General features: G+C 41.9%; 1 protein-coding gene and 1 long non-coding RNA gene across 2 annotated transcripts in view; both read left to right on the forward strand.

Moving 5' to 3' along the window:
- map2k6 (mitogen-activated protein kinase kinase 6) overlaps positions 1-18,354 on the forward strand; it is a 47,499-nt gene extending 29,145 nt beyond the window's left edge. Inside the window, exons 6-12 of the mRNA XM_033611440.2 lie at positions 1,619-1,735; positions 1,845-1,896; positions 6,104-6,231; positions 8,983-9,060; positions 11,526-11,665; positions 13,462-13,507; positions 14,790-18,354. Coding sequence (XP_033467331.1) covers positions 1,619-1,735; positions 1,845-1,896; positions 6,104-6,231; positions 8,983-9,060; positions 11,526-11,665; positions 13,462-13,507; positions 14,790-14,867 — 639 coding nt within the window. The 3' untranslated portion in view covers positions 14,868-18,354. The remainder of the gene's footprint in view (positions 1-1,618; positions 1,736-1,844; positions 1,897-6,103; positions 6,232-8,982; positions 9,061-11,525; positions 11,666-13,461; positions 13,508-14,789) is intronic.
- Positions 18,355-20,335: 1,981 nt separating this feature from the next.
- Positions 20,336-22,393, forward strand: LOC144459480 (uncharacterized). The gene is made up of 2 exons (XR_013488446.1): positions 20,336-20,542; positions 20,620-22,393. It is a non-coding gene; the product is annotated as an uncharacterized LOC144459480 (long non-coding RNA).
- Positions 22,394-22,750: the final 357 nt, after the last annotated feature.

Genomic DNA, 22,750 nt, shown 5'->3' on the forward strand with positions numbered 1-22,750 from the left:
CCTTTGCCTCCTCTGTCTCCAAAAAACCCAGGGAAAACCCTGGTATCATTTTTCACATTATGTTGAAAAATATACTGGGATATAACAAGATGATATAACACACCCCTCCAACAACTTCATCCTTCACTACATAAATCCACCAGCAAACTGTCCCGCTCTGAGGCCGTCCATCCCCGGCAGCTGACTGCAGCACACCGGTGGGATTACGGTTCACCAAGCTTGTTATTAGTCACAAGAGGCATCACTTGGTTGGGCTACTCCTACTAAAGTATTGTCATTTTAATTATACTGTCTCTTATATATTATCAGGTGTTTATTACTTTTCTTTTTAAAAATGTGTTAAATATTTTTCTCATATTTTTATTCCAGTGAATATTCTAAAGAAAGTTCACTGCTCTTTGAAAGGAAGTTCTTGCATTATAATGCTATTATATTATAATTATAGGTGGCATAAAATGGTCTCAAAATTACAGTAATATCATTATTTGACAAATATTCCTGGGGCAATATATCATCCAACAAAAGTAGTTATCGTGACCGGCCGACCTGTGAGACAGACGAGTGGCATCACTAAGAGAGGCTCCGAAACACATGGCTTATATTGAGGGTTGTTGAGGAGATAAATTGTCCGGTTGAACCATTAACTTTATCATCAGATGGCAGCAACAGTAAAGTTAGAACAATAAATCTTAGTGGAAATGAAATCTTAAATAATGATTATAAATAAAACAATAAATATAATTTTTTATTGAGAAAAGTGAGAGTTCAATAAATGTATAAATGCAGCTTGTAGATTATTTAGTGATGCATTTTTTTGTGTATGTTTTACTGACATTTTCCCACTTTGTTTAATGTAAGTTTATGTTTTTATTTTTACTGCACTGCAGATTATTTTTCATACCTGCCAGTGTTTATGCGGATATTACAGGGCGTCTACAGGTGCTTGAAAATGCAAAAATTCAAATATTAGGCCTCAACAGTCATTAAATTGTCTGAAATTTGAATTTATCTAAATTCATTTTCTTTATTTCCTTTTTTTTTTGTCACAATGAGTGAAGCAGTTCTGTGTGAAAGGTCCCATCCCATCTCTGGTGTTACAAATCTTTTAACCTCCCACTTTCCTGTTGGCAAAATATAACTCAATCTAATAACCATATTCCTACATAAACCCTGCCTCTGCATGGGACTACATATATACTACTTACCTTTATACTTCCCTGTAATGTTTAGATAAGAAAAACATGATATGTCCAAAAGTGAGTCTTAAATTCGGTTGAAATTTGTCTCGAAAAAGTCTAAAAATCATCAAATTAAAGTGTCTGACACTCTGATTTAGCACATCTGTGATAAGCCGACATCATCCAGTATCTGACAGTGACTCAGTTGAGTTATAGTCAAAATCTCCGTGTTGACGTTCAGCAACACTAAAACCAGCAGCGTGCGTCAATGAAGACTTTCGGATGCAGACGACTTCCTGCAGCAGCGAGTGGATGTTCAGGATTTCCTCGCCGTGACTGTAAACACTGGAAAATCTGTCACTTCCCGTCTGGAGCGCGTCCTGCTGCTTTGTTGCCATTTCTTTCCTGATCTCTTTCCAAATGTGCCTGTCTGTTGCCAGGGCGACGTCTGGATCTGCATGGAGCTGATGGACACGTCCCTCGACAAGTTCTACAAGCAGGTGATCGAGAAGGGCATGACCATCCCCGAGGACATCCTGGGAAAGATCGCCGTCTCAGTGGGTTCCTTCACTTCGAACAGCATCACGCCAACGATTTAAAAAGCTGAATTGTGATTGACCTCCTGCCTCCCTCTCATCTGCTTATTAATGGGCTTTGTTATTACAGATAGTAAAAGCTTTGGAGCATCTGCACAGTAATCTGCAAGTCATACACAGAGGTAAGAGCCTGAGTGGGAACCCATTAAACCTCAGAGACAAGACAGTGTCAATATCCATGTCTGTGCTGCGTCATCATCACTCAGCTGCACCGAGACGCCGTCTTTACCATCACTCCATCTGCGTCTCATTAAAGGACCATCCCGCTGTTTAGCATGTGTTAGCTCGTTAAAGTCAAATACAAATTTAAATCTCTTTTTCGTCTGACCTTTCAGCAGTGGCGACCCCAGCACATGTGGGCACATTAGTTACCAAAATGCAAATTAACAACCTGACTAACAACAAAAAATTAGATAAAAATATGTGCTGTGCATGTTATAATGATCATATAAATCAATAATCAATAAAACAAAATGCAAATTAACTAGTTCAGAAGAATAAACAATAAAATAATATATGGCATTGTTAAACAAAAAAAATAAAGTACAAATCAACTTTCCATGTGAACTATGGATGCATCATTTTATAATTCTGGACAGATGCTGATACCAGTGGTTCTGAATAACAATTTTGCCGATACCAGTATTTTTATATTTGTGTTTCATTTGTTTTTGTTGTTGTTTATTCTTCTTTTGTTCCAGGGAAACACAAATCTACTATATAAAGAAATAAATGAACAGCTTTACGTTTTTTATATGAGCACAAATTCAATAATACACATTTGTGAAACAACCTTTAAAGGAAATGTCCACTTTAGAATGAAAATACAGACAGTACTTACTGATCCTCATGCCGACAAGAAGTCCAGTGTGATTTTTTTAATCCACAAAACTCGTTCGGGGTATCAGAGGATAACAGCTACACTTGAAGTGCACAGAACCCACATTTTGAAAATGTAATAAAACTCTGCTAATGCATTTCAAAAACGTCAGAACGGCTCGTCCTTCGTAATCCAAGTGCCCTGAAGCCGCGGCATGCAACACTGACTTGAAAAGACGTAATTTACTCCACTTTTATAGCATCATTTCTCACCGTGGTCAGTTAGCCTGCCCTGCAGGAGTGCTGTGTTTACATGGCAACTTGTGTAAGACTCGAGAATTAGCACCACCACTAGCCATCAGCTAGTCTTGCGCGCTTCAGGGCACTTGGATTATGAAGGACAAGCCGTTCTGATGTTTTTGAAATGCATTAGCAGAGTTTTATTAAAATGGCCCCTCCCCTTCCGCTACGTAGCCAAGATGGCGACCATTGAGGGCGAGAAGTGTCCATAGTTCCACACTCACCTTCTTGAGTGCACCATCCGGGTACTCACAGTGCACTGCATTTTCCATACTTCTCAGTGTGAACGCACTTGTGCACTCAAAATATTAAGTGTAGGTACAGAAGTTCATTAGTTGACGATCAGTTTAAAGGTTGATCTGCCTCCAAGTGGCCAAAGACAAAGCCATTAAAGGAATAGTTAAGATTTTTGAGTTGGGGTTTTATAAGGTACAGTATACATCCAGAGTCAGTGTATTACCTACAGTAGATTGCGGTCAACATGCCTCCAGTTTGGAGAAGCACCACAGATGCTAAGCAGTGTCCTGCAGTGGACGGGGTCAGCAGCAACACATTTTTTAGCCACTTACAAAAATCAATATCAGTTGAAGTAGACGCCATATTTAGAATATTTTCACTGCTTCACCCTGCAGCCACACAGTGATTTTCAATGGGTAACTGAAGTTGTAATGTATTCTCTTGTCAAAGCCAGTCTCCATTGAGAAATACAGTCATTTAATGCTGAACACAGGAGCTGCTGGTCTGCTGCTGCCTGCATCAGTTAGTCAGTGTTAGTGTGTGACTTGTGTTTTAAAGGGTTACTTCAGATTCAAAGTCACACAATAATACCAACAAACTAACTAACTGATGGAGGCAGCAGTCGACCAGCAGCTCCTGCGTTCAGCATCAAATTACTGTTTTTCTCAATGGAGTATGGTGACTTTGAGGAGAGCATAGATGGGGAACTGAAGCTGTACCTTTCCGTCACTTATGGCTTCAGTTCCCTGTCTATGCTCTCATCAAAGCCAGACTCCACTGAGAAAAACAGTCATTTCAGCTCACTGAACACAGGAGCTGCTGGTCTACTGCTGCCTCCATCAGTTAGTTTGTGTTATTGTGTGACTTTGGTGAATCCAAAAATCCTCCAATTGGGGGAGCGACTTTGCAAACACAGTGTGAAACAATGCACTGATCACGAAGAATATAGTGATGTTGCACATCAAATTAAACAGCAGGACCTGGACTACACGGCTGTTAAAACCCTTTTTACATTCCCCAAACACAGCTCAAACAACAACTAAATAAACAACAACAAATCCAACTCCATACAGCACCGATATCCCGACCCACTCGGTATATTTCGGGCTCTAACTCAACCACACATTATGCAAAACACACGCCGTTCATCTCAAATAAAAGCTGAGACTCGGCCGTTTCCACACATTGCGCCAAAGCACTCAAACCATCAGAGAGCTCCAGGCCGAAGAACAACAACAACAGAAATCTTTTTGCCAAAATATATTTGTAATATCTCTCTTACCTTGTTTTTGCCATGAAAAGCGCATTCTGCCGTTAAATCACGCTTCATTCCTGTTTACTGACATGTTGTCCGTCATTCAAATGAATCCGGGTGGAAAACTTGATGGCCGGAGGTTCCAGGGGAATCATAAAAATGACCACTCACAGCAGCCAACATGGGTATACATGGGCGGCAGTAGCTCAGTCCATAGGGACTTGGGTTGGGAACCGGAGGGTCGCCTGTTCAAGTCCCCGTCCGGACCAAAAATATGGAGCGTGGACTGGTAGCTGGAGAGGTGCCAGTTCACCTCCTGGGCACTGCCGAGGTGCCCCTGAGCAAGGCACCGAACCCCACAACCGCTTGGAGCGCCTGTCATGGGCAGCCCACTCTGACATCTCTCCACTTAGTGCATGTATAGGTCCAGTTTGTGCATGTGTGTGTTCGGACCTGTGTGTAATTGACAACAGAGTGAAAAATTGAATTTCCCCTCGGGGATTAATAAAGTATATAAAATTAAATTAAAAAAAAATAATAACGGCCGAGCCGTCGCGGAGATACGGGCCTCCAAAGCTCAGAATAGAAACTCAAATGTTCAAATGTAGTAGGTGCATATTGGTCAGTTTGGAGTGGGAAATAGAGGAAAAAACGAAACAGACAGTTGTATGTGTTTATCCTAAACATCAGCAGGGATTTACAGAAACAAAACATGAAAGATATAGGATTGTACATGACAAAAATCACATGCAAACATGGAGCAGTTTTGGAGAGCTCGCCTGAATTTTCTGTACTAAAACCTCTCTTTGATTGTTCTGCTTCACTTTATCAGAGTTAACCTTTGCAGAGTTAATGTTCACATATTGTACTATGATGTGATCGAGCTGCATCATTCCAAACAGATACTCATCCTGAAAATGCTTTTTATTTTTTTTTAGGCGAACCTCAAAATATTTCATTTGTGCTGTGTGCCATCTTCATTTACTCTTCACATATAACACATACACTGATATTTACACATCTTAACAAGTCTCACAAGTGTTCCCTTTACCATGACACCAAAAGTATTCAAATAGACCTTGTGGTTGCAGAGATATATTCATTTCATTATGGATATGCAGTTTTCGAGCAGAGGCCTATAAAATAGGCTTAGCTTTGAAAAGGTGATGACAGAGATGATGGATAAATCGACGAAGATAAGACCCATGCTCGAATTGAATTTCCTTTAAACTGCATAATCCTGCAGCGATCAGGTGTTCAGCCCATGGATTACACAACTCAGGCAGGTTTCTCACACCATATAGACAGAAATGGACATAAATTACTGCCTGAAACGACAGAAACATTACATCCATATCACATCACATCCAAACAGTGCAGCATTATTTGAACACAGTAAGCAGACATTAAGAACACATCATTTGTAGCCACGGAGCTTCAACTTGCACTCTGTTATAGCCACGGTTATAATTATGGTCCTTTAAGGGTTAATGCTTCCTGTGTCAAACCTCATTGGCCCGGCCGCGACCACTGTGTGTCTCCTGTTGCATCACGACGTCATGTCATCGTTAAGAAAAATTATAAGTGACAACAGCAGTCGGTCTGTGTCAGCGACCGCAGACTGTGACTGCTGTTCTGTAAGAGACCATGAAGAGGCTGCACACCAACTCAAACTGCTGCTCGTCATGTCGTCTGTCTGTCTCTGTCTGTCTCTGCAGATGTGAAGCCCTCCAACGTGCTGATCAACACTCAGGGCCAGGTGAAGATGTGTGACTTCGGCATCAGCGGCTACCTGGTCGACTCTGTGGCCAAAACCATGGACGCTGGCTGCAAACCCTACATGGCGGTACGCACGAAGACACCAAATTATAACTGTTGTAGTGACAAACCTGAAGCTTCTTTTTAAAGCATGTGACATGTCAAAGGAGCTCATTGTTCATCCGTCCAGCCCACAACTTTACTGTTCTGGTTACTCTCACTGCTCTCACAGTGCTGTAAAACCCACTGTAGTACACTACCTGCTCAGCAGCAGACTGACACAGTTGGAGAGAAGCTGGTGACATTCAGGTGAACACAAACATGACTTTAGATAGTGGATCATCTTGCACCCTGATTGTAAGGTGTTCAAAGGTTCTTCATGTAACTTCCAAAACACCATTGTCATCAGTGACCTCTCTCTGAGGCCGTTAAATCCCCGTCTCCACAAAACCCTTTCAGTCCAGTCCCTTTGGAACCAGCAGTGACCCTTCAGACATGGTACCTAGACCCTCGGTGTGTTCAGACAGTCCTCTTAAATGTGGGCGGGGTTGTTGTCACTCACTGCTCCGTCCAGCACTCGCTGTATTTCCTCATCAGCGGTGACACAGATGGAAGTCTGCACCTGGTTTATCGTCCACAGAACGAGGCTGCACGCCCACATTTTCACAACAAAATAGAACAGGCTGCAGTGAGAGTCTCTCTCCATGGGATATTTAAAAATAGCAGCTTTGTGCATTTAGTCCTTCTCAGGCAAGCTCAGGGGTTTAGTGTTGCTGTAGCCCACAGGAAGTGAGGATTAGAATATATGACCTTCACATAATCCGCTCCAAATTCATCTATATTTTTAAAGTCATTACTAAAAGTGTGTGTCATATAAAAACTAAAGTGATGGTGAAAGTTGTCACAGTGAAATTTAAGGTGTGCTGATGGATTCACGTCATCAACTCATGCATTGAGTAACATTACAAGTTAACGTTCCACCTTAAAAGTTGCCGGCAGTCGGCCCAGTGAATGAAGTTATTTTTTCTCTTTCATTTTATAGTTGTAGTTTACTGATGTATGAACAGAGGTTACATAAAACCAGAGTGACCATCCTCTACTGACCAATCAGACTGCAGGGTTTCTAGCTCCACCTTTTAGTACCAGATCTGTGTGCTAGGTACCCCAACAGAGGGGGGACCAAACATGGGGACGCTAAGGAACGCTTCTGTTGGGACCATCCACAACTTTCACTGTGGGAACGGGGAAAAAGCGAACTGAACTGAACCGAACCGTATCAGACTGTTTGGTGGAAATGGGTCTTAAGTGAAGGTCCGTCTCTGAGCCGTCGCTGCAAAATGTACGCAATGTTAACAGAGCTTACGTGAACTCTGTGTTGTAGTGGGTGCCACTTGTTCATTGACATCAGCAGACTCAATTTCTTAGTTAACATTAGCTTCTGTTGCACACTGTTAGCGCTGTAGTAAAGCTGAAGAGTGACAAGGTGCTCAGAAAAAAGAGAGAAATGTCACATCCTTTTGATTTTCCCGGAAAGTTACGACAAATCCTTCACGTAGAAATCAGTCACAGGCTGTTTAAAGGGATAGTGCACCCAAAACTGAAAATTCAGCCATTATCTACTCACCCATATGCCGAGGGAGGCTCAGGTGAAGTTTTAGAGTCCTCACATCACTTGCAGAGATCCAAGGGGAGAGGAGGTAGCAACACAACTCCACCTAATGGAGGCTGACGGCGCCCCAGATTCAAACGTCCAAAATTTACAGAATTGAAACCACAAAATATCTCCATACTGCTCGTCCGTAGTGATCCAAGTGTCCTGAAGCCCCGACATAAAAAGTTGTTTGAAAAATACAACGCAAGCGCACACACGTGAGCTCGGTGCCCAGAGAGGCAGTCAGAGCTACAGGCTACAATGAGGCTAAAAACAGAGTTCAAATGAGGTTTTTCCAAACAACTTTTTATGTCGGGACTTCAGGACACTTGGATCACTACGGACGAGCAGTATGGAGATATTTTGTGGTTTCAATGATGTGTTTTTGGACGTTTGAATCTGGGGCGCCGTCAGCCTCCATTAGGTGGAGTTGTGTTGCTACCTCCTCTCCCCTTGGATCTCTGCAAGTGATGTGAGGACTCTAAAACTTCACCTGAGCCTCCCTCGGCATATGGGTGAGTAGATAATGGCTGCATTTACATTTTTGGGTGCACTATCCCTTTAAGGCAACCCGAGAAAGTCAGGAAGGTCTCAGAGTTTAAATTACGTTACAGTTTGTTCATTCATTGGTAATAAAACGCGATTAATACATGTCAAAAAATGACATACAGAACCTTTAGATATTGGTAATATGTCCATGTTGTGTTCACGTCTCGTCACTGGAACTCCCAAGTGGAAAAAAAAGTGAATGATCTTTTAGCTTTAGCAGAAAAAACTTTATCCAGTGGTTTTGTTTCATTCAGATATTTGGATCTTTGCTCTGGATGATTAAGTGTCCAGAGAACGAGAGAAAAATCAGAGAGTCTAAAATCACATTTACATCTCATAACTTTGGTCATATTTCACCATGAGGACAAACCTTGTACATGAAAAGCCTTTTTGTATCTGAGGCCTGGCTCGTCAGTCGGCAGATGAACAGGTTCACTTCTCTGTCTCATTATCATCCACACATTTAGTTACATTTTAACTGCCCTGCTGCTGATTGGCTGAGTGGCTTTTAGGGCCAGTTACAATCAGGGAACATAGTGGCCCGTGTGTGTACAAGAAGTTTAGGATGACGGGGAGGCATGCAGGTCGTCCCTGACAACCGCTGCCATAAGTGACATCACTTTTGCTTGTGTCCCGCAGCCAGAGCGGATCAACCCGGAGACGAACCAGAAAGGCTACAACGTCAAGTCTGACATCTGGAGTTTAGGAATCACGATGGTAAATCAGCTTTAATCACTTTTTATTTTTCATTTTGCTGTGAATATTTGTTGGAAACCTCTCTTGCTCTGAAGACGAGTTCCTTAATGTGTTCCTCTCCATTTTTCTCAACGTCTTCATTACTGCAAAAAAATAAAAATAAGTGAAGGGTGAAAATGATTCATAATGAAAAAGAAATGTGCCTCTCTATGAGCACGGCTCGAGACGGAGCGGTGTCTAGACGTTTTATTATGAGTTGTTAAATATTCATTGCCTTCTCATTTGCACATTTCCAACTCAGACCAGAGAATATTTTGGCGTCAAGGATTCAGCAATCTGTGGCAATTTGCCATCGTATGAGCCCGGCTCGTCCTTCTCTCTGCCTCTTCTTCTTCTTCTTCTTCTTTGACCGCTCATTACAGACGAGCAGCAAATGTTCCAGCATGAGTCTAATGTGAACAGCAATAAGAGCGCTAAGTGTTTGGTGGGCAGAGGAGACGGGCTCTAAATGACAGAGGTGAAAAGAACAGTTCAGATTTTGGAGAAACGGTTTCATTATGAATTCTGAGAGATAAAAAGTTTATGTTTTAACTCTGAGATCTCGTCAGAGACCGGGTGTGTAATCAGCGTGGGAATAAAACGCACTCTGAGTGATTTTGGGTTGATTTTTGGAGCATCGGTGACTCCTCGAGAATTTAAGAGCCACGTGGACCGACAGCACTGAAGCAACTGCAGAGTGAAGCAGGTGATGAGGTTTGGTTTGAATAAGTTGGAAACGACGTGGCTCTGTAGCTGCTGTCATTAATGTCCTGACAAAACATGAATAATATTTTAGTAGTTCACATGTGGACTTGTGTTCTGGTTGTGATTTTGGAGGATCCCTGTGTGTGTGTGTTAGTGTCATTTACATGTAAATATATCCTGATTTCAGAAACCTGAATAATACAATCAGCACATGTGGCAAAGTATGCTGCAAATAAATAAAACACAAAACAATTTGATTTTGCATGAAGAAATGTGCCAATTCAGAAACAGAGTCCACAAAACAACTCAACTAAATGACAACATTAAAGAGATACTTCACCCTCCAAATGATCACTTGTTCGTCAGTTACTCGCCCTGTGTCATGACACATTCATGAAGAAACCTTTGTTTTTCTCGCACGTCTCTGTGGTGAACTAAGAATCCAAAAACTAAGAAAATTCTTGATGAATTGAAGTCGTAGGGGTCCACGTTTAACAACAGCTAAACTACATCAAACATTCATTTACAGACTCTCGCACTCGTGCAGTATAATCCAAGTCTCTGTCAGCCCTAGAGTCGTCTCCTCTGGTCTGAATCAGGGACTCATGTTGTTCCAAAGTTGTATAATTGCCTAGAGTTGGTTCGTGTTCTCACGGCAGCATTTACAAGAGGACCAGATCAAATGCCTTGTGTGAGAAAGCTGCTCTTGATTGGTCAGAATTTCCATGTGGGAAAAATCCAGGAAGTAAAGCAAACGTTGAAGAAGAGTACACTTGCAAGATAAATGTGACACTTTCTAATGTCACAATGGAGGGACAACTACGCAGGTTGATTTTAGCGCTGCTCATCGTGGACTATATTGCTGTCATTGTTCATTTTAGTCAAACCATACAGTTTGAAAACGAGGCGCGGCTCCAACTAGAAAACAATGTTTTGATGCATTGGATGTGCTGAATGTGCATATTAAGGCAGTACAGGAGGAGGTGCACATTAATAATCCTCCAGGACTGTAACATGCTCATGTTTAACCCAAACAATGTGTCATGTGACTGCAGTTGCTTCACATCCAGGTCGCAACACCTTCTCACCACAAACCAACCGCACCAGAGTTCCTTTGGAACCGGACCGAGACCACCTCTTCAAGAAGGTCTCAGTCCGGTTGTTTTGCTGTGTTCACACCTGCACAAACGAACCACACTGAGGGGGCAAACGAATTTGAGTCTGATTGGATTGAACCAAACAGGGCAGGTGTGAAAGCAGCCAAACAGACGGCCCTTTCTGACGGAGACCTGACCTGATGTGTGCTCTCTAAAATATCCTGGCCCCATTGACAAAAACAGTAATTGTAGCTTGCTGAGCATCAAACCTTTATTTAAGACTCGGGGTGTCAGTTGAGGAAGCATGAACAAAGACGTTAGAAACAATCAAAGAGCAAACAAAGCACCATCATGTGTATCAGTCTGAACAGAAATAAAATCACACAGACAACAAACAAGAATATATGATCACTAAACGTAGAAACACAGAGTGAGAAACATGTTAAAGTGTAGATTATAGTTAAAAACATTGACACTTAATTAGAAGAAGATCAGAAATACAGAGACAACAGTGTGGCTGATGTCAGAGAGTCAAAGACACGTCTGCATGTGAGATCAGAAACCTGGATGGTGTCAAGTGTGATGACAAACCAGACCTGTCATGCACGGTTCATGTTCTCAGTGTCGGAGTGACCTCTGTTTCAGATCGAGCTCGCCATCCTGCGCTTCCCGTACGACTCATGGGGGACGCCCTTCCAGCAGCTGAAGCAGGTGGTGGAAGAACCTTCGCCCCAGCTTCCTGCCGAACAGTTCTCCCCCGAGTTTGTGGACTTCAGCTCTCTGTGGTACGTCTCTCTCTCTCTGTCTCTCTCTCTCTCTCTGTCTCTGTCTCTCTCTGTCTGTCTGTTGTTCACTCTCATTTTATTTTACCAGCCAGAAAAACATTCAGTTCCACATTTCTGATTGTCTTCTGTTTTCCCTTCCACACAATAACCCACTCAAGACTGATCTGCGCAGGCGTCGAGCCAGCAGAGTCTCTACAGTAAAGCAGATAGAAATGTGTGTCGATGCGCGCTGAGTGGGCTTCAGTTAATTTCCCCTTCGTCAGATTGAGTTCATTATGTTGTTCTTTTGTTGATGTTCTGACAGGATGTACAGTGTCAGGCGTCTGCACAGGGAATATATCTGAGCATCTCACCATCGACACAGTGACGCTGTACTTTAACATAAATTGATTAAAATTTGAGCCGTCTCAGTTCAGCTCCAGATTATGAACAAGGCATTTAACAGTGAACTGCTTCTGCACCGTCACATGGAGGCCACGATGGATTTCATCTCTACCACCGTCCCATCAGCTGTTACTGCACGCCCACTTTTCAACCATCAAATCAAACTCCTCCCAACATTACTTCCCCCTGCCTTTCCTGTTTCATTTGGAAATATGTCATGATACTGAAGCTAGAGACTCAAAATGTCACTTCATCTGGACTTTAGAATAAAACAGAGAGAAACGGCAAATCCTTCGATTTGAGAAGCTCAAACTGACAAATGTCCCTAACGTCAGGTTTAATTTTCCAGTTCTTGCTTTTGATTTGAACTGAAGTGGCAGAGCTGCTTGCTTACCCACGCAGGTATTCATCCTGTGACGAGTTCTTTTGTCCCGTCAGCATGGTTAAAGACACGTTGGCATTGTTGTGAGTTAAACGTTACAGCATTAGGGTCGGGCGATATGACAGTATTTCACTTTGGGACAGTAAAATGTGTCCACTGGTAACTGAGACGCAGACTGAAGCAAATCAAGACTTCATTCTTGATTGATCTCATGAGTCCAGCTGCCGACATGAAGGAGAGTGAAACTGTAAATACAGAAACCTGTAACACTTGAAATTATTGTTCTCAAAACCTTAAAGTTTCCATTTTCAGTTTACATTTCTGCAAACCGTGGATACATTACATTTGTACGTTCTTAGCAGGTACCTTGAAACTTTACGTTTCACAAGCGCTGTGGTTGAACTGTGGTTAGATTTAATGGCCTCTGCACACGGAGTCCATTTTTATTGTCCAATACAATCTCACGTTGTGTCAGTCACGTTCGCACAACTTTCTTCCGTCATTTAAGTTTTCGGAGCAGGTTCATTTTTCTGTGTTTTTCGTATCCGTCAGAGCCGTTAGAGACATTTGACCAAGAATCAGTGATGAAAATGTGGCGGCGGGACACAGCTGCCACAAGACAGAGGAACAGAATCATGTCATAACTCAGACAGCTACTGTCAGCAGGTCAGATAGTCATATTCAGGTGGATGATGATGATGAAGAGGAGGAGGATGTGGACCACACACAGCTCCGCCCCCTCATGCAGCTGTGGTGCCAAATGAAAGACAGGGAGGAAGTGATGTCAGTCAGATAGGTGACTCTAGTGGAGCGAGGCAACGCAGGAAATGTGTCTTTTCATTTTTTCACGTACGGCGAAATTTTGCATCGAATAGAACGATAAAACGCATCTGAATCAGTGTGAGAGGGTTCTGTGAGTGACAATGTATTTTAGGATGATGGATTAAAAAATTAAAAAAAAACAAACAAACAAACAAAAAAAACTAACACATGAACTGTCATGAACTGATGTTGATTTTTCCGTCTGCAGCTTAAAGAAAGTTTCCAAAGAGCGGCCGACTTACACAGAACTCATGGTGAGTGTTGTCCTTTTTTTGTTTTAAATATGATATTTTATTGTCTGCTTGCAATCAACCATTAAAAAATACAAAAAAATTTGCTCCAGCTTTATGAGCTAAAAGAGGAACTAGTATCAATATTATTATGTATTCCAAACAAGGGCAAAAGTTTCCTTTCAACGTTGGGCAGAAGACATATAACATGGAGGGGTTTGAGGTCCTTCACTAAAAAGCTTTAGTGTCAGACACTTCCTGCATTCTAGTGAACTTTTTATGCACCAGTTTGTACATTTTCTGCATCAATCTATGGTGTAAATGTCTTTGATAATGTCAAAAAAAAGGTCCTCTGCTACTTTTATATTTTTATGCACATGGTCTAAATGTTGAGGGGGGCTGTGTCCCATGTGCCCCCCTTGAAATCTACACCTATGAATCTAATAATATATATATTTTTTAATTAAAAATATATATAAAATATAAAAAATATATATATAAAAAATATATAAAAATGATGATGAATTTCTATTTTTATATATTTTAAATATTTTTTTTTGTTATACATTGTATGTTTCTATATAAAATATGAAAAAAGATAGAAATATAAAATATTTTATATTTTAATTTCTTTATTTTTTATATATATTTTAAAAAAATATATAAAAAATATCAAAATATAAAAAATATATAAAAAATATATAAAAATGATGATGAATTTCTATTTTTGTATATTTTAAATATTTTTATTTGTTATACTTATATTTGTATGTTTCTATATAAAATATGAAAAAAAGATAGAAATATTTTTTATATATATTTTAAAAATATATATAAAAATATTAAAATATAAAAAAATATAAAAATGAAAATACAATATATTTTTATTTTTCTATATTTTATGTATTTTTATTTTTTATATTTATATTTTTTGATGTTTCTATATAAAATATGAAAAAAAGATAGAAATATATATTTTTTTTAATTTTTATATATATATTTTTTAAATATAGAGAGATATATATAAAAATTAAGAAATATATAAAAATAAAATATAGTAATAAGAATATGAAATATTAAAAAAAAAAACAAAAAAAAACATTTTTCTACAGTTTGAACGATGCACAGCATGTATGTTGTAATGCTGTTAATCAGACACTGGAGGGCGCACTAAGACCATAGCTTATATATGGCTGACAGTCCCTCACATATGAGTAGATGCTGCTGGAGGTGCTTCAGTGCATCATTAGACACACAGCTGATATTCTCCTGACCTCAGGCTGACTCCTTGTCCTCTCCTCCTCAGCAACATCCCTTCTTCACCTCCCATGAGGCCAAAGAAACCGACGTGGCTAGCTTTGTGAAAGTCATCTTGGGGGACTGAGTCGCCGCACTTGCACAGGAGGGAGGGGAGATCTGTCATGAAGAGAAAAAATACAACAAACTAACAAGAAGCACCAATCGCAGCCCCCCAGTTACCTGCAGGACTCCCCCCTGCCTACTCTCACCCCTCCCTCCAGAAGGAGTCCAGAGGAGACGCTGACGGAGCAGAGCGAGGAGTCTGTCCCCGCCCCCACCTGGCCTCCATGTCCTCTGTACATGACCTGACACGGAGGGGTGGGGGAGACGGGTGCCTCACACATAATTTAAGATGTCTGTATGCAAAAACTCCCTCTTTGGTTAGATGTGTCCCTCCTCTGTGCACCGCCTACTACTCAAACGTTGTTAGTGAGCGACCGTGAGGAGTTCGGCCTCGTCGCGGTCACACTCGAGGTTGTTTTGTTTTTTTCTTTTTGCTGAAAAACAGAAGTGAAAAGAGATGCAGATTATATAAAAAGATGAATGATATAATGCTATCTATGTATAATCTAAATGTTTGTATACTCAAAGCAAAGTGTTGCATCGGTTTATTAATTGACTGCATGTACAGAATATATCTGCGGGTGACACAGGCTCAGATGAGGAGCAGTTGTAGAGACCTGCAGATTTAAGGCCCTCCTGGTGGCCACACATAGGTACTGCACTTCAACTGCTCTCCTCTCTCTTGATGACAGCAGAGGTCTACTACACGTTTTGGGCTCTGGCTGCCTGTGAGTGTGTGTGTCAGTGTGTGTGTGTGTGTGTATGTGTGTGTGAGCTGGTGCATGATATGTGTGTGTTTGTAGGGCTGCACCGGTTTGGGATTAGAGTTGTGATTGTTGCGCTCAGAGTCGAGATGATTTTCTCTGTTTGATGAAATGTTTCCTCTGCAGTCTCATCGTGCCTGTGATGTCATCAGTTACAGTGACGCTGCTGTTGTTTATGTGTTTTATGGCAAAGCGGCAGGTGTCAGGTCACTGGGGTACCTTCATGTCCTTCTTGGTCGTAGCGTTTCAATGCAGTAGTTTGTATTTTGTCCTGTTCAGCACATGCATGTGCTCATCGTGTTGAAATCTGAAACCGTCTCTCAGCCGTTCCTTCCTGAGGTTTTTCCAAACCTTCGTAAAGTTTTTGCAGAACTCGGGTTGTAGACATTAATTTCCTTGATTCTGACTCCTGTTCTGTATCCTTTGCGGTTGTTTTTGTCAGACATTATTTTTGTTACTGTATTGACGTCCGTTGAAACACGGTTCAAGAGCAAAATTTCTTCCCAAAATCAGTTCAGTCTGATAGTTTCCGTAGCTTTGAAATTGGTGTTGTGGTAGTTTAAGTTGCGAATACTCGCTAACGTTTCCTTGATCCTAACTAGGGATGGGAACTGATGAAATTTAATGATGCCGTTATCGTTACACTTCATGATTTCTGATCAGTTTTCTGCATAAAAAATAGGCCTACACAGATTTTCAGCATCTGTCAGAAAAACATGCCAGCATAGATAAAAGGAATTAAGTTTGGAGACATACCTCTCCGAAGGATCGGACGATTTAGAACTGGTTTTTAACTGGACTCAGATTTTGATTCCCATCTCTAACTCTTACATTAACAATGATTTGGTTGAGTTCATATAGAATGACATTTGTCACTGTGCGAAGTTTCAAACGATACTTTCTGTGTTCACACGTCTGTGAGAGTCTGTGTGGACCATCGACACGCAACTTAAAATTTGTAAATATATGTACGGAGCGAATTCTGCAACACACATGAACACGTCTACCACTGCAGACGTCAAGCGTGCTGTAAACGGAGCTGTGTTGTCCCTTTAAGACTCGGTCACACCAGCACCCGAGTTAATCGCTCTCAGTCATCACTTGTGACTCACTGTCAGTGTGAGGCGCTGTGTTGGCGAATTTGCATTTCCTAGGATGGTGAAAGCGTGACCTGCCCTACTCTGCCTTGCTTTGCATGTGATTGGCTTACCGTCATGTTCATACTTAAACCAGTCCCATTCCTCTTGCCAACCACCCAACCAATGAAGGCAACGAGCACCAACTAGCCAATCAGAGGGAGAGTGAGGCAGGTCATGCCTGTGCTATATAAGGAAATGCAGATTCACATTCAGGACGTTAATGGGCGCTCAGGTGAGGTCTGGGTTCTATAAAAGGGTAGGGAGTAGGTGCCAGACCGTAAGCAGCAGGGCTCCAAGAGACACACAGAAATGCGCATATCGCGAGGCGAAACGCCAAACGAGTCTGGTGTTGGCTTTTACTTTTACTTTCACTGGCGATCGTGTTTACAAACCGTAACAGACAATCCTGCAGTGTGTACCTTTAAATATGCACATATGTGCCATGGACCCATTTGCAAACTGGTTTGATGGCACCGACCCTCATACGAATGGAGAGAACCAGGAAAAACAAAGTGTAGACTGTTGTCATGAGGAGACCCAAATAAATCGTGCTGTGTCACTCTGTGGTGTGAGCACGTCCGTTAGGCCGGGGTATGATGTCATCCGCCGAGTGTTTACAGCTCTTTCAAACAAAAAACGACACTCACAGTCGGGACGAAAACCCTGCCGTCATAAAGATGGATGAGACCAAGCAGTGACCTCTGAAGCTAAAGAAAAATGAAGTCAGCACGAAAAGTGCCAAAAACTGCAGTTCCTCTAATGTCCACTTGAGGCTGGCTCCAAGAGCGAGTCAGTCCCCACAGACCTCAAAGTTAAAATGTCCAACGTTACAACAGAAATAAACAGGTCTCTGTAGCTAATTACAACATTCATGACAACTGCACAGTGAATTTTCATATAACTCACCTGTTAAGAGTGCGTTAAGGCTCCTCCACAGCTCCACCCTCTCATCCAGATATGGTCACTTCTAGCTCCAAATAACCAAGATGGTGACGACTAAAATGTCGAACTCAAAGCTTCAGAGGTCACCACAAACCAGTGGGTGACGTCACAGTGGCTACGTCCATTATTTTACACAGTCAGTGGTTCAAATTAATAGTTACAGATGTGCGGAGAACAAGAGCTTTGTTGTGCCTCTATCTCATGTTGTGGGTGCAACTTTAGGACAAAAGAATACTTTGCACCTCTATTTCCAAACAGGTGTGTAGGAGAAGGACGAGCAGAACACAACCTGTAGAAAAACTCTGGCACGCTGTTTTATTCAGTCACCAGGGGTGTCATTTATAAACACTGCGTAGGATCCATACTCAAAAAATACGTATGGACAAAAGCCAAAAATGGCGTACGTCAAAAAATATTTGTCAGTTTCTACAGTCAGGCTCCACCTCATCATCTGCGTCGCCAATTTTCCGTCTCCAAAATGTTTGTAAGCACGGGTCAAAGTTTCTCCCATCAAGTCTGTTTTTATAGATCACAGCTTTTGCGTGGGAAGTGGCGTACGCCTCTTGAAGGCCTCGTTTTGTGCGTACGCAGTGTTTATAAATGAGAACTCGCAGCTGCTCTTTGTCACAGAACTGTTTGCCTGATGATCGTCCACGAACCAAAACGTCACATGCGGGACTTTTTCTGCAACAGTGCAACTTTAGGGAACGTTAGAAGCTCTTAGTTAGGTGCAGCAGACGTCCTGCTAATGCAGAAACACGAGCGTAATGAGACTGCACACGTAAACAAAACTGCAATTTCAATCCGACGAACCGTGCAGCCCTACTGGACACATTTTTAATTGAGGTGTGTGTGTGTGTGTGTGTGTGTGTGTGTGTGTGTGTGTGTGTGTGTGTGTTGACATTGTGGTCAGTTGTGGGAGAAGATTGCCCATATTCTCCTTGTTGTCTGTACTGAGCCAATCACATCCCTCTCCACTCCATGTTCAACATGAAAAGAACTGGATATTATTATTATTATTAATATTATATTAATTATTATTGTTATTATTTAGATCCAGGTTTTTTCCCCAGACATATTTACTGCAGTTTCTCTTTATTTATTACAACTGCTGTTTTCCCTCTGAAAACTTGAGCGCCCCATCAGAGACTTCTCTCGTGTGTTCGTGTGGGCTTTCTATGTTCCTGTCGTGTTCGTCTTGGCTCAAACACGTAAATGCTTTGAAACTGTAACTTGCAAGCCTTCTATGTGCCTCTCTATAGAAAACAAAGTACTATGTTGTAATAAGGACGATGCAGGGATCTCTGCCTCTCCCATCACATCAGCGTCCTCCCTCTCCACACTCACAGCATCATAATTCCACTTCCTGTTTCATCGCTCTGTGTTTCTCTGGTTGTAGACGCAGCTCCAGGTCGTCAGCATTTCTCTTCATTTGTCTTCTGTCGTTGCCTTCTGGCTCTTGGCTTTTTTCTCATGGTGGTTTCTGATGGCAGGAAGCTCGGGGCTGCCGACATGGAGCTCAGCTGACGCCTCTCGTTGTTATGCAAGTACTACTCTAATGACAAAATGGGAAACTTGAAATAGTGTAAGAGGCAGGATGGCAGGGTGTCGTCACAGTTGGATAATTTCCATCATCCTATTGCCTATAAATATTTTGTTACCTGGTTATCACTTGATGTTTTCTGCATTTGTGTTTGTCTGTTGTGCTGACGATGTTTGATTGTTGCTTAAAGGCTCATTCTGTGATTTAAATTAAGACACAAAGAGAATTTGAATCTGCTGTGAAATTTATCAGTTTTAACATGTTACCACCCACAGGATGCCACCACTGAATATGATGATGATGTAAAATATATTTATGAATAGATTCAACTCATCTTTTTAGTCACTGTGGTCATTTTTAGAAAGAACACCCCTTTTTAAAAATAATTCAGGTACCTTAAAAACATGGCACCTGGCTGTGTTAAAGTGTAGTTCGGGTTTCAAGTGTTACAGTAGGAACATGAGACAACGGCCTCATTTAAAGCTGCATTAACTGAGTCTTTTTCTGGCCACTTGGGGGCAGCAGAACATTTTCCAAAACTGACATATTGTCACCTTATAAAATAGTTAATTGTGTTTGTGGTGACTCGACTAACGTGAGTCCAACATTCACTCTCCTTTTAGCTTTGTTTTGGTCTCCACCAACTCCTGAGAAAAATGTCTGGCACTTTAGTTGCTAAATGCTCCTCTGAGTCACACGATGAAGGCGATGGCAAGATGGCGCCCGCTCTGCTGCGACAGCTCAAAGTCTATGTTCAGCAGCTAGTCACTAACTTTGACCGCCCTTGTTTGGTGCAGTTTAAACTTGGTGTATCAGGACTACGCTGAAAGCAGCTGGTTAATCGGAGCAGTGCGACTGAAGCAAAGTTGCAGGGCTGCAAAAGCAAAACAAGGAATTAAAAGATGCTAAAATGCTCTGCAGACTCTGGTGATATCCAGAGGTGCAAACTTTTCAGCATTCGGCCAAAATCGCCATTTTAAATCCAAAATAGTCCAAAACCCCTAAAAAGAAAACAGGTGGGGTCACAGGGAGGTAAATGAGGTTGGTTTTTGACTTCCTGTACGCCTTAAGGTGAGGAATATTATAATATAATAAGGCTTGTTTTCAGCCTTTCAGTGTTTTCCATCTTTGCTCATTTTGCTCGTCCATGACAGCTCACCAGCAGATGGAGACAGAAAATACTTTTCAATGTGTGTAACATTCATTCATTGTGCAAAATAAGAAAAAGCATGTTGGCAGATTCAGATACAGATGGTGTGCCGATATCATTGTGCTTACCTAGAGGTTGAAAAAAACTTATCTTCATGGGGCGAGGTGCAGCCTGGACAGATGAGTTTTCACTCTGTTACAGAACATGTAGAGTTTCTACTTTTTATAATTTTGCAGACAGTTCATTTTAAAGCTGGTGTTGGCTGCTACCAACGATGTGCTGATATTATCGTGCATCCCTAAAAACTGGGCTAGAAATCAATTTCCAATCATCATCATTAAAGCGACTGTGTGAACATGCTCCAGGCAAAGTCTTCAAGCAACGTAGATTTAGTTGTAATTCACAAAACAATTACAGATTGGGCCTTTAACAAGCATCGCAAGGTTGTACTCTGAGTTTCACTACCTTTTATAAGCATTTTTTTATTTGTTGAAAAAAATTGTGCTTGTGCTGTTTTGTCACCGTTCACAATCTCTTCTGTGCTTCGTCCAGTTGAGTCCACGCTGTCGTTGAACTCGTTTCCTGTTTTGTAACTTTCCTCTCATCCCTCACACCACACTCTGCTCCCTGCTGGGCTCAGGTCCCGCTGCCTTTGGCTGACTGTCCACCAGGTAACTCATTAAAGTGTCACTACAAAGACAAATGTGTGGCTCATACAGCTTCGCTCTACTCCTCCTCCTCCATTAGTTCCTCCCATCACGGTTAGCAAACGTTTCACCACAGCCGCTCTGCTGAGAGCAGACGACACGCTGGATGTGATTGCGTTTTTACTCCTACGTGCGTCTCACTTTCCTAACTCTTCCTTTGTGATGAGTCAGAGTGTCGGTGGCAGTCTGTCAGACCAAAGTCACTGCCAGCTGCCGTAATGAGGTCATGAAGGGCTCCCTCTTCCTCATCAGTATGTTTTTGTGCCAAAGATGGAAATATAAACTTGAGAAACTGTAATCTCCCTCAGTGTTTTATGGCATGAGGAAGTCTTTCTTCTCAGCAGAGTGAAACGTTGCAGCGCTGCCTGTGACACATCTGTCCTGATCCATAATCCTTCATCTCTGGTCCTCTTCCTCTGTCAGATAACCATCATCATTTCACTGCTTTAGAGTGTGACCAAAGAGCCGGGGTAGGAAAGTGAGCGTGTACAGCCCGCCTGCAGTGTGTTGAGCATCCAAACACTCTGACATCCCACCTGCTCCGCTCTCACTCATCATCACCTGCATGCTCTCGTAGCAGTGATCTCGGTGTGTCTGTGGTATTTGTGGGTCTTTAAGTGCCTGACAATGTATTTCTGTGGTGAACTCTGACATTGAAACACTTCTCCGTCTTTGTGAATGATGCTTAAACACTGTTTTTGTCCTTCGGGTTCCTCTCTGGGACACACTGACACTGCATGTTGCTGTGATGTTTTGCACTGTACCGAGGAGCCGAGTCACGGAGTCACGTTATGGGTTTGTTACTGTAAGAAAACTGTCGGTCTGACCATGAAAGGCTGCAGTCTGTGTGGACGCTGTTTCACTTGCAGCAAAAGGTTTTTGGCTTTTTCTGAGAGAGACTGGAGGTATGAGGTTCTGATGTGATTTTGAATGAAGCTGTAAATTCTCAAATAGCAGCGTGAGTTTCTCACCTGCAGAGACTTCGCTTTGAGACACGTTATTTTGAAATATATTTAAGAATATCTGCTCTGCTACAGACTTATCTTACCTGCGACCCTTTGACCACGTTACCCACGTGTTTAAAACTGAGACCGCTGACAGTCATGTATGACGTCACTGTCGTTTACCGGTAGGTGCACTAATTTAGGAAACGTGACTCACCTGGTTGTGAGGGTTGAATTTTGACATTAACTTGGGAAAATAGAGTAATTTAAATATGTCAGAAATATCAGTATTGGCTCCACATTGGCTCAGCTGGTGTAACTAATCACTGATCCAGCAAGAATATAACACTAAACAAAAATAATAATTTGGATCGGTCAAACAAACATGGACTTTCGACCAGGAGACAGCTGTTTGTGTCCCGTATGAAGCTAAAAGTCATGTAGTTGCATGACTTTATGGACTTAACAGAACTACACAAAGTCCATCCAATTTCATCCGCTTATCTGGGGCTGGGTCGGGGGGACAGCAGGCTGAGCAAAGTACCCCAGACGTCCCTCTCCCCACCAATGCTTTCCAGCTCCTCCTGGAGGACCCCGAGGTGTTCCCAGACCAGGTGAGAGATATAATCCCTCCAGTGTGTTCTGGGTCTGCCCCGGGGCCTCCTATCAGTGGGACGTGCCTGAAACACCTCTAACAGGAGGCGCCCAGGAGGATC

Source organism: Epinephelus lanceolatus, chromosome 21, assembly GCF_041903045.1.
Source record: "Epinephelus lanceolatus isolate andai-2023 chromosome 21, ASM4190304v1, whole genome shotgun sequence".
NCBI classification, from domain to species: domain Eukaryota; kingdom Metazoa; phylum Chordata; class Actinopteri; order Perciformes; family Serranidae; genus Epinephelus; species Epinephelus lanceolatus.